Source organism: Diplodia seriata, assembly GCF_021436955.1.
Source record: "Diplodia seriata strain FDS-637 chromosome Unknown scaffold_12, whole genome shotgun sequence".
In the NCBI taxonomy this organism is placed as follows: Eukaryota; Fungi; Ascomycota; class Dothideomycetes; order Botryosphaeriales; family Botryosphaeriaceae; genus Diplodia; species Diplodia seriata.
This window is the reverse complement of record NW_027117319.1, coordinates 404,134-422,506: the sequence shown is the minus strand read 5'-3', so window position 1 is coordinate 422,506 and position 18,373 is coordinate 404,134. Positions and strand designations below refer to the sequence as shown.

Below are 18,373 nucleotides of genomic sequence, written 5' to 3'. Positions count from 1 at the left end.
CTTGGCATCCCATGCAACAAACACCGCACTCCCGGGATAATGAAGGCGGCATAGGCCCTAATGAGGAGGTCAATAAATCTGAGTTACTCTCGCTACCTAAATAACGCCTGAAGCAACGCAAACCGTTGATACCACTCTAAGCAAGGGAGGAGATGCTCCGAGGAGTCGGCGTCATACTGGTTCTATTCCGTTTACCACTGATACAGGATTCAATTCTCACATTGGCCGGGTACTACGAGATTACAATCAAAGTTTTGAAAGATATAGTTGAAAGGATCTATACGAAACAAAGCCGTTTGGTTGTTTATCCTTTAATATGTATCCTTGTTCGAAAATCCTCGACCCCCCATTGACTTCCTCTGACCCCTTAGAACCTTCTTTGTCTAGAGCAAGTCTGAGTGCCACGGTAGCTTCTGGATTACAACCCGCATTTTCGAGACCATTCTCGAGTACACTTCTATGCTATGTGACATGTCGTGGGCAGTCTATTCAAATCCATTGCCGTTTGCGTTGCTCTGGATATGTCTATCAATGTCCGTGCCAGATGGCAAGCAGCCCGGTCTTCACTACCGGGCAGAGCATATATAGCAGCTGCCGTTCTCAACTAAGCAATTGGAATCCTAAACACAAAGCCGCCTCTCCGATACTCAGCACGAAACATCCTCAACCACACGTTTGAATTCTCTCGCATTACCACGATAATGTGCCAGTGGAGAACTATATGGGGTACGGATGGTAGAAGAGTTCGTTACAGAGCAGTGGATTGCTACTTGGTCACATGCAGATGGTCCTGCCGTTATTTTTTTCGGCGTCGGAACTAAGCACCAGGTAAGAAGATGAAACGGCGCCAGAGACCGTATGCTGAAAGACTCTAGGTCCTCACTCCTTGTTCATAACGTGACGGCATTGCAGCCGGAGTGGACCGAGTCTTTACAGTGACTCGAGCTATACGTACTGTGATTGAGATGTTCTGAACCGTGGGAGGGGTGCGAGGCAGGGGGGGGAGGGATAGACGTGGATGACTGTTGTTCAAAAGAAACATGAGCATGAAATGGCACTCGCGTAGTTTGTAGACAATCAAAGACTGGTATCAAACAAGCATCTCCCACCGACATGCGAAGTATTTTCTTAGGACCAGGAAAGTGTGAGCGGTCCAGCAGGACGTTGTCAAGGCCATCCAAATGCGCATAGTGGATACACGTAAGACAGAGATGGTACCATGAACAGTGGCGTACTTGATTCACCAAGGCCGCTGCTGCACTATCTGTCCCACGCGAGAGAGATGGTAGCATGAACAGTGGCATACGTGATTCACCAAGGCCGCTGCTACACTATCTGTCCCACTCGAAAGAGATGGACAGCCGGCATCATTCCCGGCACTTGCCTGAAAACGTGGCAGTCACGGCACATGTAGCCTGAATCGGGTCGGTCTGAGTGTCTGAGCCTTGGCTACGGCGCAATTCTCCAGTCATTTGTATATTACCAAGAGCAACCAAGCTGGGTTCGAGCGTTCATACTCCCGTTTGGGACGGGGTGGGATGTCGTGGGAATTGAAGCACGTATTGGTTGAGCTCGAGGTCATTATTGACTTGGATATTCTACTAAAGGTCTTCGGGATGACACCCCACAGGTGAAAAGCTCATCGAGTGAACATATTAGAGCGTCTCAGAGTCACGGTATTGCAAGTGAGGAAAAAGTGGCGAATACTCAGATTGACCGGCAAACCAAATACTACTTCGGAAGGAGAATCGCGCAGGCGAGGTAGGAGAATGATTCCTCATATAACACGGCCAGAGGGTTGTGGGGAGAGATACAGCGGTAGAAGCTTCGGCAGATGCGAGCCGCCGCCGCGTTAGCCTCTACGTGTTGTTGTTGAGAAACAACGTGAAGAATAAAGTAACACGAGCCACGCGGCTGGGTAAATCCGCTATGGGCGACCCAGGCCGCGGCGACGGGCCGGAAAGAAACCTAAGTAGCCAGTTGCGCCCACGCACAGTTCGGCACTCGAACTGGTGGGAAGCACCGGTCCCCGGAAATAGCGAGGGTCCGCCATTCCCAACGATGGGTAGAAAGTGCGCCACGGTAGCCGCAGATTCGCCTTTTTTCGTTGGGTGATGAGCTCCGCTTGCATCTCCCGCTTCCCTGTCCCACGCGGTCCAGGTAACACGTACGCAGCACACAAAAAGAGAAATTCAAAGGTGCCTGAAGGCCATTTCTCGATGCATCTACCTACCCGCGAACGCGAACGTACTTCGCCGACACGCAGCCAGCGCAATCAGCACCCCAGCTGATAGCCGTGGTTCTTCTCTATACATTGCAGCCGTTTGTCAGAACCCGTCGGAGGCGTGACGGGGTCCCATTCCGTGATATCCAACACGTAATCTTTGTTCAAATCGTAGCTGCGGGGCGCCACCATCACAGCATCAGCACCGCATCTTTCGAAAAACCGACGAGGGGGACGGGAGATTGGTTGGGAGGTCAGGCAGTGCAGCTTACCGCAGATCTGCGGACCAGCCCGGCATGCGGTCAGGGAGGCCGGCGACGCGGCGCTGCAGGGCCTGCGTGGCGGCAGGCGTTGCCTCCGCGGCCGAGCCAAACGTCTTGGTGGCCTCGCTGCGGGCTTGGATCGGGTGGACATTCGCTTCGACCTCAACTCCGATAATTGGTGGCGGTGTTGAGGAGGAAGAGCTGGGGGTCGCTGCTGCGGCACTGCGGACCAACCGTCGTGTCAGCGGATCTCGTCTTGCCCGAAAACAGTGAGGGTTGGGAGGGCGTTGCGACTTACGACCTGTCGATGGCCATGGCCGCGGCGAACGGAGTGAAGGCCGAGAGGATGGCGAGGATGGTGGAGGGCTGCATGATTGCGGTGGAGGATGGAGTAGGAGGGATGGTGATTGTCCAGATTAGGCGCTTGCGTCGAGGCTTTAAAGCCCTCCATGTTTTTTCAGCGGTTCACGCGTAGACTGAACAGGGAGCCCGTACCATTTCCGATGGTACTAGGCCTTCTACGGCACCCTGATTTCCTGATGCTATGTGGCCAGTCCCGGGACACGAGACAGTGGGTGCAATATGCCGCAGTTCCACCCGGGTTCAAAAAAGCGGGATGCAAGTAGTTACCACAGTCTCCACGATGACGGAACCATGGCTCGTGATGCCAGAACAGCGTTAGCGACTTTTTCGCCGGTGGGGGCATGTCCGCGTGCTTTACGTGTTTTTCTCAGGGCAACCCAGTACCACCGATCCGCTATCTGCTCTTCCAAGTAACTGCAGAAAATTCATGGTTCCACCCACACCATCCTTCTCGATAGTTCCTGCCGCATTCCGATGATAAGAGGGTTGCATTACTGTAGGCTAAACAGTTACACTTCACATCTCCAAGATTCCATCACAATCAAGATAAGGGAAATAAAGCAAAACGCCAGTTGCAGGCTACAAAGACGTAGAGAAAGGTAACAACAGCATCTCACCCCTCATTTGGGCTCTTTGGGGATCTCCCTGGGCTCTTTGGAGGCCCCCCTGGGCGTAGGGGCCCCTCTTGTCTGTGCACAATCCCGTTGTGGTCCTTGTCCCACCTAAGCCATCCGATCAGCATAACCGACCCATGAGAAGCATTAGCGGGATACTTCAACTTACTTTTTGAACCAGTGGAGGTGGGTCTCACCTTGGGGTGCCGGAACCCGGAAGTCCGTCTCGCGGATCTCCTCGATGGTCGCGGCCCCATCCCCGTTCTTGTCGTACCTGCGCCGTCCAAATCAGCGTCCCACGTCCTTTCCACCGGAAAGAAAAAACAAAGGCAAGAGAACGGTGTATTTGTCACTAACCCTTTGAGTCTTGCGAGCCAGCCTTGGTCGAGAGATTCTTCGAGCACCTTCATGCCATCGTCGTTGGAATGGACCTTCGGCCGCTCAACGTGCAATTTGCGGCAGCCTGCAACAGAGCAAGGTTAGCGTTGTGCTGGGCTACGCGGTGGAGGGGGGCCGGGAGTGGCCCAAACGTACCGCCAGCGCAGTTGCAGCAGCGAGCGTCGCATCCGCCGTGGGCGCAGCACGGGTCGGGCTGGGAATTGTCTTCGCATTGATATGTCAAAACCATCGGCACGTAGGAGGGACGGCAGCAATTGACGTCCTCAGCGGCGGCGAGCGGAGCGAGGACGGAGACGAGGGCGAGAACTGGGGTGAGCTTCATGGTCGATGTCGAGATGTCGAGATTGGTCGAGGTGTGGTGCTTGCCGCTTCGGCTTTATATGTTCGTCGTAATCAGGCGCGCCGATGTTCCCAGGGTTCTATAACAATGACAGATCTTTGGTAGAAGTGGGTTTTCGGCACGGTTGCCTGCGAGAGGGTCCACGGCACCTGGCCAAATCGGCTTCGACCATCAAACGGTTACTTCCGCGGTACGAATTTCAGCTACCTGCAAGTATCTTCTTCGGCGCGTATCACTCAGAAAAGAATTGCTTCTCATCCAAAACGACCGATGGTGGCTCACATCATCGCGCCACCAAGCGAGACGGGTCGGTCGCATTTTTGACCACGACCTTGGACTTCCCCTCTCCAACCAAGCCTCTAACTCACACCAGCCCCCCACCATGTCAGATCGACGCCCAATCTTTGAAAATCTCCCAACCGCTGTCTCCAAGTTCCATCCATCCAGCGCCACGCCCAGATTAGGCTCCAACACTCTTGCGAAACCGTTCGTGGGCGGACGATATCTGGTCTTCCAACTCGTCTTCGCAGACGGCAGAAAGTGGGCGGCCTCCATGCCCGTCTTTCTTCCCGTAAAGACCGCCGGTGGCGTCATGGCCGAAGAAAACCAGATGCTGCGAGAAGTAAAAGCGAGCGGCTTTCCGTGGTCACCCAGATTCGTCGGCGAGGAGCTGGGCTTCGAGGATGCCGTTGGCTTCCCCTTCACCGTCTACGAGTGGATTCCCGGTGACCAGCTGAATTGGTGTGAGAAGTTTCTGGCTGATAGGGAAGCCCGGGATAAGGTCATGAAGCAGTTGGCGCAGGTACACGTGTTGTTGGTCGTTTTCACCGGAGAACGCGGTATCAGCTCTGCTTACACATCGCTATGAGAGACGGAACTTATGGTTGGCCTCAAAAGAGGGCCTGCAACGGCTTTCAGACTATCTCACCCGAGTCATCGACGGCCGAATTGCCCGTATTTGCGGGGGCGAGATGCAACATGTGCCCCATATCCGCGTGAGGGATTGCTTTTACCATCGTAACCTCCTACTCGGATTGGTGGATAGAGGTCTTGATGATTTGCCGGAACTTATCGGCCATGGGGATCTGGCCTCTCGGAATATTATTGTGGACAGCCACCTCAATATCACTGGGTACGTGTGTCTGTCTTGTCGTGGCCTTGACAGCAACATACTTAATTTAGTGCGTTGCAGGATTATCGACTGGAGCTATGCTGCCCGCGAACGATTCGAACATGCCGCAAGATTTCCCGGTATCGTCAAGGATGACGTGATGACATACTCAAATGTTGGACGCCAAGATTGGGACAGCTTTATAAAAGTGCTGTGGGAGGAGTCCGATACGGAAACCCAAGAAGTTGTAGCCAACATGTTGCTTATGTACGTGAGGCCGGACCGTAGCTACAGATAGCACATTCTCGAGACTATTGCTAGTGAGGGCGCATTTTAGGTCCTAGCGGAGAATTCCCCAACAGAAGTTGCAAAGGACGTAGATCTTGAGATGCAGCGGTTTTAGAATGGCAAGGTTGGGAAGGCAAGCGAGTTGACGGTGGAGGATCTGAAGAAACTTCTGTAGATACTTCTCCAGGTCATGGTCGATTCTGATTCAATGATGGAATCTCATGAATGCCAACTATTGGCGGGGAGTGGCGGTGGTGAAGAAAACTTATACTGGCCAGTCGGCCGACCCGAAAGTAGGCGTGACAGCGGATGGAAGAGCGGCCGAAGGTAAAAATAGTGTGGGCTGGCACAAGCAGGAAGCTAGGCCACGCCAGACTACGGTTAGGGCACGGATAATAAATACCACTGATTCACAACCTGATACTGCGATTTGATACTTATAGATTCCGTCTCATCCGGCTTCGTAGCACCATGATCCCGACCGTAGGTTACTATCGTTCTCTCTCTACTATACTGGATGATTGCTGCCCGCCGTCACTTATGACGAACGTTCCATAGTTGCATCCGTCCCGGGGAACCAACTACTGAGGCCTCATATACACGAGACAGTGCCGTTCGTTTAATTTGCCGAGCCAGTAATCGTGCTGCACGCCCTTCTCCCGCCCGTGCTGCAGAGCAGGGCCGCCGTCAAATTGTGCACAGATGAGAAAGTATCATTGCTAATGAACTAAACTCCGAAACGAAAATCAGCTTAGGTGTTCATGCAGCGTGCTCATAGTGATGTGTAACTTATTGCTGCATCCCTTCCACATCAACGCAAGTCCACGTCAATGTCTTCAAGCTCTTGAGAGTCCCACACTGTCTTTGCCACGCGTCCAATTCCCTCTCGGACAACGTATGTGTCCTGTCGCCTGATCCACATAACGTTGTAGAACTCGTAAATCTCGGAATCCCTTGGGCGACCATCCAAGTCCCACTCATCTGGCAGGTGAATTACGAAGTCGTCATCATCGGAGACACTACCATATGACAGGCAAACCAGCTCGCATGTTTTACCAGTTGGTATGCTTTCCTCGTTATCGGTGTTTAGGTAGAGCAATCCAGCCCATTCCTTCTTGTGAGTGACCAACTCTACAACGAAACAATCTTTACGATAATAACTCGGAAGGTCAGGGACAGTGGAGACCGTAAGAACTGTGCTTTGGGACCGTAAGCGAAGTGTCGGTGACCATGTACGATATGTATTATCGACCGTTTGGTAACCCAGTGGGACGGGATAGCAGAAGTGCTGGTTTGGTATCTTAGGATGAGTCCAATGACCGTCGTTGTTTTGCCACCCGAGACGTGCGTGAGCCTCTGGTAGTTGTTGGTCCTGCAATGTTTTCCATGTGTGGTAGTCGTTTCTAATCCGGCGCTCTTGTCCGGAAGGCCCCTTCTGTATCCACTCAACCATCGGTACTATAGACGACGTAATGCGGGAAAAGCTGACGTACTCTGTGCTAAGCGACTCGCATGCGAATCCTGAATCTTGAGGCCCACACAGGGTGCCTTTCCAGCCCAAGAATGACCATGAAGGTAAATCAGCAGACCCATCGCACTGGGAAACCCTTCTCCGTAGCGGTGACCAAGGCCGCCAAAGCATTGCGATGTCGAAAAAGAACTCGGGTAGACCAAAGCAGAACCCACCCGGAAAAGAATGGCTAAGGATTTCCTCAATGCCCGCGAATCCCGCGCCCGCCTCCCCTTCGAACCTGAATTCGCGCTCACAATAAAGTTCTATGAGAAAGCCCCATTCCTCAAGATTTGGCCATGGCTGAACATTCAAGAGTGAGGGGAAGTCATCCTTGCTCAGAAGCCGGGATGGACCTCCCTCGGGCTCTGCTGTCGAGTCTTCGTCCCATTCAGATTGTTGACATATCCATCGTACATCCTTGTCGATGAACAGCGCCCTCCTCGAAAGCTTGAGCTCTTGAAATGTCCAGCCACGACTGTTCCACGTTGAATACTCAGCGGGATACTCAGTGGCTACTTCGATCATCCGAAGCGATGGAAAATTCAAAGTTGCTCTGGGAGCCAGCTGGCGTGGTCCGGAGAGCTGGTTCAGGCCCGGTATTCCGTGATCTGCATCTTTCCCGCCAGAAGCAATAAAGGTGCAGTAGGCGTTTGCGTATATTGATCCCATCATCTTGATCTGCGAGTGCCAGTTGTCTTTATCATCTTGAATGATGCATAGACGGTCGATCCATAGGAAACGCTCTCCAAGCATTTTTGTTAACTGCATGCTATCCTCGACGGTTCGGGGTAGCCTGAAGGTCGCATTTCCCAATCTTATCGTCCCTTTCCGTTTGAGCATCTCGACGTTAGCTGTGGTCGCTTTTCCAGCTGTTTGTTGATCGCCCCAGACGTACGACAACGCGAAATAACGTTCGCCACCTTGTGGTTCAATCAAACAGCCTTGTTCCACATCAATGAGATATCGGGGAGTTGTCGGACTAAAGCCCTGCATTACAGGCAGACCATGGCAGGTATCCCCATGGTTTCGATCACAGAACGTAAGCCACCGTCGTAATCTTGTAATGTCGATCCAATTTGGATTCACGGCGATTCCCATCGCATCAGATTTGATGACCCTATTGCGAGGCGCCATCCATATGGATTGAATGGAATCTGATTTTTGGAAGGAATACGAGCATCCGAACTTTGATCCCATTCGATGACAGGTTATCTGCTCGTCCGATCGCATCGGCTCGAACTTCGATGCCAAGCTCAACATGTCGTCGCATGATGGACATCCTGCTCTTGATTGTAGGTCTTTCAATGTGCCAAGGGGCGGGCATTCCTTGCCTTTTATCATCCGTTCGGCCACGTGGTGACAAACCGAGCACCATCTGGAAGTATCGTCTGCGCCCATCTCTTCCCCCTCCGACGACAGGTTATCGGAATCATCATAATTGGAATCCAAAAAGTCGGAGTCGAAACTTTCGGACTCATCGGCACGTTCAGATGCTTGGTCTTCGGCTGTTCCCGCTTGGGATTCATCACAGGCATCCATCGAGTTGGAGTCAAACGTGTCGGATAGATCGGCCATTCCGGATTCTGTGTCCTCGGCCCTACCAGTTTCGGGGTCGTATCGAGCTGCAATTCCAACAGAAGACCAACAGATAGTTTCTCCAGACGTCCAGTCATGGGTTTCGTTGACCTTCGAGCTGGCGCGAGGGACTTCGCCGTCGTCAAAGGTAACGGAAGTTTCCCCAGCGCTTTGAGGGGCAAACAGTTTCATCGAAGGCTGGACTTCGTGGGAGGACTGTGAAGAAGGTGCCGGTTCGCAAATAGATTGGGTTTGCAGCTCTGGTGTTGCCTGAGGCAGAAACTCAGAGGTTGTAGTCCCTTCGTGATCACTGCGGCTGCTGTCCGGGACATTTGGATTGATTCGTTCCATGGTGGGTGTGAGAAAGGGTTGGTGGAATAGTGTTGAGATAGAATGAGGCGAACGTTGTGGAGTGCTGTGACACCAGGATTCGGACTCCGGTCCCAAGCTGAAGAGGTGGGCGCGGGAGGATTCGTTCCAGCATCGTTCGTAAGCCTGAGAGGCCGGATACTAATAAGGCCATCGTATTGCCACAGCCCCGCCCGACTGTGCGACCGGACATGCAGCTGGAGTGTGCGCCTGTCAGCTTGCCCTCGGGTACAGAGACCAATGAGGCGCACGTATCCAGCTCGTAGCTCGCACTGAGATCCCAAAACAGCGCCAGGCAGACCCGGCGCCGCATATTTACCCCGCCGTTCACTCTTGGCCACTCGGTGTGCCGCGCACTGTCCGCTGTGTCGATTCTTATTTGATTACAGCAGGCACGGCAGGATAAGGCAAAGCAGGCCGCATCCCCACACGCGCGGCCCAGTGGTCAGACTTGTTCGGGCGCTTCCATTGCCTGACGGAACCTTGTTAATTCCGCACTGCCGAGCTCTTCGAGTAAGTCTAGCCATTCCCTTCTATGCGGCATCTCCTGATGCGCCACACCCGCCATCGAGCACCGCGCCACCATCCATGTCGCAATCGGTGCGCCTCACTCCAGCCACATTCAGCAATGCCACGCGCGACCGCCAACGTCAGCCGCTCCTCCGTTTCCATCGTTCGTTTTCTGCTCCACCATCCATTTCCCGTAAGCTCCGCCAGCATCGGATGCAACGCACGCCGCAATCGCCTGCCCGCCTCGATCCTTCCCGAGCGACGAACGTATCTGCCTCCTTTTCCTCCGCGTCCTTCACGCTGCCATTGGACCGCCACCACCGCTTCTCCCCATCCGTCTGTCCGTCTGTCATTCGGATGGATGCATGTCGTGACCGACGCGTTCTGCAGCCTCACGCCGATCAGACTCTTTTCTGGACGCCCCTTGAATTCAATTTATTCACCGTTGTTGTTATCGGCCAATATCCGTGCCTGGAGACTTCCCGCACCCGCATTCAGAGGTACGAACGCTTACAACGAGCACACTGATTCAATGCATTGTTTTTCCGGCAACGACTAAACTCCGCTGTGAACTTGGGCACCTTTCAAACAACCAACCCAAGACACTCCCAACCATTCATCCACCATGGGCAGTCCCCACACCGACGCAGCCTCATCCAGCGACTCCAGCTACCAAGCCCAGACCCAGCGCCTCCGCGACGCCCTTACCACAACTGCCGCAGCACGAGCCCGATACCGCGCCGCACTCAGTACCGCCCACGCCCCACTCGAGCCATCCCGCGCACCTACCAGAACCCCTCCACCCTCACCATGGAACCCGGAACCGCGCCCCCTCCGACATGAGCGGCGAGCCTAGCGCCGCGCGCCCTCAAGAAAGCAAGAAAAGCCCTCCGCCGCGCCCGCCACTGCACCGCGCCCCCGTCCCCGTCCCCGCCCCGGTCCACAGACAAGAAGGGCGCTCTTCCCCTTGTATCTCTCTACCCTCAATATTCATCAGCGGCGCCATGGCTGTGGCTGTATGTCTCTATTCTGCTCCTCGCTCCAACTTGTCTGCTAAAACCGTGTAGTGCGTCGACTGCGAGTACTGAACTCAGACCGGCTTTACTTGTGCCATCAATGAGTGCAAGGTAAACGCCCGTGGTCTCTTTGCCATAGCCAACACTAACACATAGAAGCCGGAAGTTCAAGGTCTCTCTTAGGGATTGTGGGTCTACTTGGTACTCGATAGCTGTTTAGGTTTGAGAAAGAATAAATTCGGTGTTTGTCGAATGCCATTCAGATCCCCCAATTTCATATTTTTTTCGCCGGGCATCATCGTCACTTCGCAAACCGGCTGTCGATCCAGTAGCGGGAAAGTTGGATATCATTCCTGCCTGTGTAATATTTCAACTCCCAGCCTATGCAGCCCGCTCCTACGTGGAACAGCAGAGGTGTAACTGTTGGGTGGATGGCGTAGCACCACGGCGTGGCGATCATCCAGAGCAATCATCGACGTCTCTGACCACCTTCTCATCTTTTAGATAGGGGTACTCATCGTCGTCCTCACCACCGTCCTGGAAGGCGACCGTCTTGGCCTTGCTTGCCTTCTTGGGCTCCTTGGCCATGCTGTCATCCCCGGCGCGCTTCGCGGCCTTGCTAGTCTTTGTAACCTGGGCCGTCTTCCCAATATCAGAGATCGCACGGCGCTTAGGGTTCCGCCAGACCGTGGTTACCTGGCGCCGGTTCTCGTTCAACAAAAAACATAAATCGCAAGAACAATCTGATGCATAAGGTTATATTAACGGCGAGCAGACCTAGCCAGGGCGTACGATTGCACTTACTAGGATTTGCACTCTCGTGGGCGCTACCGGAAGAGTGCCTCACGCCATTTCTACTCCGCTCGATGAGCCGGCTCGTCTCCGTGGGCGGGCGCGTGGAAACTGAGTTGATGAGAGACTCGTCTTCGCAGATCGGGGACGCAACCGTCGGCATGTTGGCAGGAGCTTCATTCTGTATCAGCGTGACGTCTAAAGGGATCTACGACCTCGTCAGGATACATACTCTGGACCTCTTTGACAAACTTGTCAGAAGCCTCATAGACTGTTTCGTTCCTCCATCAGCACAAGCGGTCGTTTAGTCCGCTCCACGCAGCCTCACCTCCGATAACGATGTCCAAGACTTCAGGAAAGCGGTCCGGGTGATCCCGCTCGATAGCGGTAACCATCTGGGACACCTTTCAGGCGCGTCAGTGTGAGCCTCCTCAGACAGTAGTGTTCGAGCGACAAGCGGAAGGAAACGTACGAGCTCAATGCGCTCATCAGCCGTGGGGGCACGCAGCCTGTTCCTGATCGCCTTGACGGCGTCCAGCTTCGAGGCCGACATTGTAGCAGGTGGTGCACGCGGTTCTCGGCTGGCGCGATGTAGGTAAGTGGGCGAAGAGCGGCGGGGTGCCGCAGGTGCTGATGTGACGGAGTGAGTCTGCGCTGCCGTGGCGCGCGGGAGGTGCGCCGTGTGACGCAGCGTCAGCGCCGGAGGGCGTGTTTGGCGCTATGGTGGGTGACCATGAGCGGTGGGCGCACTAGGTGACTTTATGGTATATATACTATGCGGGTTACTTCTCCTGTAGTCTACGCAGCGATGGATTTAGTCCGCGGATCTTTTTTTTTTTTTTCCTTTTAAGTTCAATTCTCATGTGCTTTTTTACATCTGCGGTAGCACGTCCACCTAGCTGTTGCGTTGCGCCGTACCTTCCTCCGCCGGCTCGCCTTCCTCTGCCCTATATCTCTGTAACCTGACATTGTCACGAAATCTGTTTTTTTTTTTTTTTTTTTTTTTTGCGACCAGGAAACTCTGACACGCGTCACCATGAGCCGAGGACAGCACAAACGTCACCGAGATCTTCTCCAGTGCCGAGTGGTAAGCGCTGCTCGTCACGAAGCCCAAGACGCCCAACGCTATCCAGGACAAACCTCACCAGGGCGAGAACGGCAGCGGCAGCAAGCGCCCCAGGTCGGCCAGTACCGATGGGCCAGGAGACAACAACTACGCCGCCGAGGCGCAGCGCTCGCCCAAGCGCAGCTGGCCGTCCTCGCCGCCGCCGTTGAGCCTGGGCTCCTCCGGCCCGTCATCGGATCCATCGCCCGAGACACAGCTCTCGTTGCCACTACCGGTCAAGACGATGTCCGGCATTGGAGAAAGCTTGCATTCTGAGCGTCAGCGTCCCGATCTTGATGGCACGTGGAAGGAGATGGAGTGAGTCAGGGAGTTTCACGCTTCGGGGGAGCAGGTGCAGCATTATGATTGTGCTCGCTGTTATGCTGTGTACGACTGTGAGGTGGAGGACGATGGTTACGTGAGCCTACAAATAGACCAGGAGATAGTCCTTCAAAGGCTTCTCGCTATTCAATGCTAATTCTCCAGAGTACTCAGCGGGAACTCCACTATTAACCAAGTCTCGATTACTAGCGCACACATACCTGTATTGTGGGTACGAAAGTCCCTCCAGCTACTTTCTTACACATGAAGACGAAGTGTTCTTTGTTTATAGCATCAGCAAACATTACGAGGCAATTTCCCATGACCGTTTCTTGGTGCATCGAGCTATTCCAAGTCAAATACAGCGCAGTCCGCCGTCAACGCTGCTCTCTCCACTGCGCCAGAAGACCATCTACGTGATCCAGCTGTGTATCGTAGATAATTCCACACAACGGGCTCAGTATTGAAGTCAAACCTTGGGAAAGGGGAATTAGACTGGGGGATGCGAGTCACATTCTTGGGCAGGAAACGGCGAATACACAACACTTAGCTATTGATGCCGGATGGCTGCTCCTTTAGCTAATCTAACCACCAAGGCTAACAGAGCGTACATTAAAGCTTGGATCAATCGCTAGACGTTTCGCTAGGCGTTTCGATCCAACCATTGTTATCCGCGGGAACGCCGAGAGTTTCGATAATTCTCATGATGAAGTCGTAATCGTCCGCTGGATAGTAATGGTCTGAATTATCACAAAGTTTATCATATAGCTCTTCCAGGTCGAGCTCGGTCCTAATCACGACATAATTGACTGGGAAGTCTGGGATCTTTTCATGATCAAACTCGGATAGCAACGGGGCGAGGGTATCGTATTCAGACTCCAATTTGCGGTTGTACAGACGAGAAACGTGGTTGTGAACGCTGCGAGTGTTAGTAAACCGGACATCTGCTGTGAGTCGTCCGGCGAGCAAGAGCGCTTACATCTGTGTCCGCTCTTTGATATTGTCGCGAAGACGATCCTCGGCCATTTTGACATGCTTATTCAGTTCTTGCTTGGTCGTGTCAATTTGGGTGCGGATGGCACGCAACTCCATCGTGTTCGCGTTGACGTCGGTGCGTAGCTCAGCCAACTGTACAGCGATGGCTTTGACCGTCTGGAGGACCTCGTTTTCCTGCTGGGCTGGAGGAGGAGCGGCCGGGCCGGGTTTCATCCGCAGGCTCAGGTTGTGTAGGGTCCCGCCATGAATTTTAGGCTGAGTACCCGCGCCGCCAAAATCCCCGCCTAGACCGTTCGTGTGATTAGCTTCGCTGTGGGTGTCGAGAATCATAGGGTTGGGGGCGGGCTGAGAGTTCGTACGAGGGTCAGGAGAGTTGCTGGAGGCCATGATGCCGGTTGGAGTCGATGTAGCAAATTGGACGTCCGATGTAGGTATTGATCTGAGGTGAGTGGGCTTGTACTGGGATGCCGTAGCGTCTGGGCGAAGTTGTAGATGCAGAAAACAAGCCCGGGTAGAGTGATTAATAAGTACCCCATGTTTGTTTGCAAATACTTATTTGTAACGGCCAAACGACTTAACAAAGACGGCGTTCGCCGCTGCTGCCCTCCCGCCGGGACTACTGCTTGTCGAACACCAGTTGACCTACCGTCAATTGTTTAGTCGGGTAAACGCCGTCGGTGAGATTCGCGCGGCGCGCCCATGTGGTCACCCACCCGGGCGCAAACTATGCTCGGTGGAGCTGAAGCTGGTACAGAGGAGTGGCCACCCACCTCACCGCAGACTTGCTGCGCTGAGGTTGATGCGGACGCTTTTTCTTTTCGAGCGGGGAGGTGAGGCTGTTTCATCTTTGTCAGTGAGATTCGGCCGGCACGCCGGCTTCTTCGCTTGCGGAAGAGTGCAAACCGTTCTTAGGATCTCGAATTGCAAGTGGGTGCTGTAGCAGTCGAAATAGCTTGACTGCCTGATTCTGACCTCTACCTCGGTGATCACGATCTCATCTTGAGATGCTACTGCAATGACAGCCCACATTCTGGGGCTACCAGTGGGGTTACAATGGTGATAATCGTGGAGGTGACGCACGCTCGCCGTTCAATATTGCCCCGGCTCGTTCAGATTGGTGGGATAGTTTGAAGGTCAACGGCCATGGCCGACAGTTGTAATTGCACCAGCATTCAGTCGACAAACGTGAGAAGCGTCCGCGGCTACGAGGCCGACACGGCAAGACACAGCCAAAGAAAACACGACTCACGACATTGGAGAGGGAATGGCAGCAAGCCTTCTTGTTTGCATTATCGTCGGCCTAGCCTGCCAAATCCTCCGCCGGGTGACACCGTAATCGAGGCCACGGTGGAATGTTGTTTTTGATACTCGCTCGTGAGAATTTTGCCAAGCAAGCCAGTGGCAATAGTGGTGCCTCTTTGAGGGAACAAATCCAGAAAGCACCGACGGACTTCTTAAAAGGCGCTCCCTGTCCTTTTCGCCAATAGTAGGTTCCGCAACCCCAACGTGAGGGAACAAAGCATCTGCACCCTTGAGATCCTATGTTTCACGGACAAGCTGACGATGCCGCCGTGATTAAACAGCGAGTAGGAGGGCGAAAGCTTCGGCAAGCTGGTCTCCCTGTTCAATATTCTGTGTGGTCTGAGGAATGCTGACACTGCGCATATCAGCAAGGGAGCAGCACGATGCGCATCAAGAGAAATACTTACAAACTTTGCTGGTCGATAAAATAGCCCTCAAGGCTATCGATCTCCTCACCAAGTTCCGTCTTGATGGCATCGCCGGCGGCGCTGATCTCGACGAGCAGCTCGGTCTTCATGGCCTCCATGTCCTTGCGGAGGGACTGGTTCTCGGCCTTGGTGGCGTCCAAGTCCTGGCGCATCGCCTGGTTCTCGTCCTTGTTGGCGTCGAGCTTGGCGCGTAGCTCGTCGACCTGCGCAGTCAGAGCATCGATGGCCTTGATGCGGTCCTCGTTCTGGCCAGCAATGTAGTCAAAACGATCAAGCAGAGCCTTGCGGAAGTTCTCGAGATTGGTAGCTAGGCCGTTCGTGAGGTTGGCAGTGGCGTTGACGAGGGCGGCAAAGCCGTTGGAGCGGAGCGGGTTGGTCATGCCACTGGACTCCATGGTGCCGATGAGACGAACAGATGCGGTGGTTGCTCGGACGTGGGTGTCGACCTGTGGCTGGTCTGGCTTGACTGTGGAAGCCGCTGAGTCTAGGTTGCGGGTGCAGGTGCAGGTGTAGGTGGAAGCGGTAGGGCAAGCCAAGTGCGACAGGGTCAGAAATGCTCTGGGAAACACACTAGTGCCGCTCGCTTGAGTGACAGCCCGGCAATCAGCCAGCTTTGCGCGACGGAACCAAAGTTCAGCGGCTGTGTTTCCGAGGCCGTGGCTGAGGCCCCGGAAACGACACTGCCAACCCAACCTGTTGCAATGGAACAGGCAGAAAGCTTAGTAATACGAGCAGGGTTTAAAGCGACCCCGGTTCGCCTTCCTTCCGTTCCTCATGCCAATACAACACTCCTCACCAAACACCACCAAATCCCAACACAACCTCACGCTCCACCTCCGCGACACAACACCTCTACTTATATAACTCTCTACATCAACGACACCCCATTCTAGCAGCTGGCCTGCCGTTTCACAGAACCTTACACTTCACACAATCGCACAACATGAGCGCCAACGACTCTACCACCCCGGCCTCCGCGCCCTCGGCGTCCAGCAACTATTCCTCCCTGTGCCTCGAGATACTGGCCAACATGCAAGAAATCCAGAGACTTATCGCTGAGCTCCAGACCATCCTCGGTAAGGATAGCATGCCACTCAGCAGCTCGTTCTCACCTCACTCAACACCTCACTTACCACATCCACACAGGTGAGATCGACGTCATAAACAGCGCCATCGGCCGCTACAACTCTCGACAGCAGCGACGAGCGTAAGTTCCAGACTGCCGCAGCGTCCATACTACTCGTACTGATCATCCGCAGCTCCCTTCCGCGCCGTGTTCGCTATGCCGTTACCAAGGCTCGTATGCGTCCCCGCAAGCGTCGGTCGGCGGCTGTAAGTGAGGCGCTGGAGTAGTGGATGCGCTGCTGGGTCGAGAGCTGGCCATCTTTCTGCGACGAGTTTGCCGGGAGGCGTATATTGGGGTGACTATCGAATGGAAGGAACAGGATGGCGCTTGGTGGGGTTTGGCACGGTGAGAGAACCAACTTATGGCACCCGGACTGGTGAGATGCGCTGGCGCAGTATGCCTCTGGTGGATGGATGACTGGTCACATCGGGCGATGAAAAGCTGGGCACACAGCGATATGGTTGCTCTGGAAGCTTGAGCATATAAACGAATATGAAACTCGTTGGGCTGTAAGACACCATGAGTTGGCTGAATTGTGGAATGGCGTTGACACGTGCCTATCAGCTGGTACTTGGAGCAAAAATGGTTCTCAGGTGAGGATTGACAGCACAATATTGACGTGGTAAAAGTGGCTTAGTACTAAAAATGGCTTTTCATGAGGTAAAGAGGAGAAACATTTCCTTTATTATCTTTGACATAGACATTCTTCACGATTCCATATCATCATTGTTCCCTTCATCATCGTTGTTCAACCTGGATCACCCGAGCCATCATACAACAGAGCATTCCGAAATGAAATAACACTTCGAAGCACTTTTCTGAGACCTAGTGATGATACAGTGAGCGCGGCCAGGGTGGTCCATACGCAACGGCAAGGCAAGCGGCGCGGTCCGGCCAGCTGCTGTCAGCGTGGTTGGTCTACTCGAAGCCGCCACCACCGCGCAGCTTTCTCACTCCACCTCCACAACACCCAATCACCCACCATGGGCGATGTCATACCCAACGTCGGGGCCATCATTACCCAAGCTCAAGTTGACGAAAGCGAAAGGTTCATCCTGGTGAGCCATCCGAGACTGCGCGTCACCCGCCGTCCTGATCCCAGCCAAATAACCCCGACATGATACAGGCCACCACCATCCGCTGCATCACGGATCGAGTCAAATTCGCCAGAATGGAGAATAAGGCGATCGTCAAGTCCCACCAGCTTCGCTCCCAGCTTGTTTACTTCATGATGACGCCCATGGACCCAGCCCTGCGTGTCTCGCTCGAACCCATCTTCAGGGAGCACCGAACCGTCATCGATGCTCGCGAGCGCCGGATGATTCGCCGCTGCCAGGCCGCGGATGACATGTACGTCACTGATCGAACCTGTACCTCGCTTGATTAACAACGTGCAGCCTCTTCAACATCCAAGCCCGCGCGGAGAACAGTCAGGTCCGCTTTACCGGAAGGATCAAGCCGTTGCGCTCCTGTCGGGGAAGTTGCTCGGAGATTGACAACTTTCCTACTACACTTGCGGCCATCGATGGGCTTTCCAGTGCGGAACTGGATCGCCTCCTTGCCGAGGTGGGCTCCCCGGTGCCGCAGGAGATGAGTGCGAAGAAGAAGAGCTTCCTGGAGGCGATTGGTGTGGAAGATGCCACATAGTCTCTACACTATGCGCTGTTGCTTCCTCGAATTGTTCGGGAACACTGGTGGTTTTAGGCACTCGACCGCCC

The 18,373-nt window shown here is 54.0% G+C and overlaps 7 protein-coding genes across 7 annotated transcripts; 4 read left to right on the top strand and 3 right to left on the bottom strand.

Moving 5' to 3' along the window:
* Positions 1-4,756: 4,756 nt before the first annotated feature.
* SLS55_010272 (uncharacterized protein) lies at positions 4,757-5,071 on the top strand (the record flags this gene model as incomplete). The annotated part of the gene is given in 2 exon segments (XM_066781661.1): positions 4,757-4,762; positions 4,781-5,071. The coding sequence occupies 2 exon segments, from the start codon at positions 4,757-4,759 to the stop codon at positions 5,069-5,071; spliced, it is 297 nt and encodes a 98-aa protein (XP_066627944.1).
* Positions 5,072-11,041: 5,970 nt separating this feature from the next.
* On the bottom strand, positions 11,042-11,930 carry SLS55_010271 (uncharacterized protein; the record flags this gene model as incomplete). Its single annotated transcript, XM_066781660.1, has 5 exons — positions 11,042-11,328; positions 11,390-11,551; positions 11,610-11,648; positions 11,706-11,781; positions 11,850-11,930. 5 exons carry the CDS (start codon positions 11,928-11,930, stop codon positions 11,042-11,044), a joined length of 645 nt encoding a protein of 214 aa, XP_066627943.1.
* Positions 11,931-12,413: 483 nt separating this feature from the next.
* Positions 12,414-12,804, top strand: SLS55_010270 (uncharacterized protein; the record flags this gene model as incomplete). Its single annotated transcript, XM_066781659.1, has 2 exons — positions 12,414-12,435; positions 12,470-12,804. The coding sequence occupies 2 exons, from the start codon at positions 12,414-12,416 to the stop codon at positions 12,802-12,804; spliced, it is 357 nt and encodes a 118-aa protein (XP_066627942.1).
* Positions 12,805-13,427: 623 nt separating this feature from the next.
* On the bottom strand, positions 13,428-14,186 carry SLS55_010269 (uncharacterized protein; the record flags this gene model as incomplete). Its single annotated transcript, XM_066781658.1, has 2 exons — positions 13,428-13,722; positions 13,783-14,186. 2 exons carry the CDS (start codon positions 14,184-14,186, stop codon positions 13,428-13,430), a joined length of 699 nt encoding a protein of 232 aa, XP_066627941.1.
* Positions 14,187-15,374: 1,188 nt separating this feature from the next.
* On the bottom strand, positions 15,375-15,924 carry SLS55_010268 (uncharacterized protein; the record flags this gene model as incomplete). Its single annotated transcript, XM_066781657.1, has 2 exons — positions 15,375-15,456; positions 15,509-15,924. 2 exons carry the CDS (start codon positions 15,922-15,924, stop codon positions 15,375-15,377), a joined length of 498 nt encoding a protein of 165 aa, XP_066627940.1.
* A 548-nt stretch (positions 15,925-16,472) lies between these two features.
* SLS55_010267 (uncharacterized protein) lies at positions 16,473-16,882 on the top strand (the record flags this gene model as incomplete). The annotated part of the gene is made up of 3 exons (XM_066781656.1): positions 16,473-16,605; positions 16,676-16,736; positions 16,789-16,882. 3 exons carry the CDS (start codon positions 16,473-16,475, stop codon positions 16,880-16,882), a joined length of 288 nt encoding a protein of 95 aa, XP_066627939.1.
* Positions 16,883-17,638: 756 nt separating this feature from the next.
* Positions 17,639-18,302, top strand: SLS55_010266 (uncharacterized protein; the record flags this gene model as incomplete). The annotated part of the gene is made up of 3 exons (XM_066781655.1): positions 17,639-17,713; positions 17,782-18,005; positions 18,053-18,302. 3 exons carry the CDS (start codon positions 17,639-17,641, stop codon positions 18,300-18,302), a joined length of 549 nt encoding a protein of 182 aa, XP_066627938.1.
* Between the last annotated feature and the right edge of the window lie 71 nt (positions 18,303-18,373).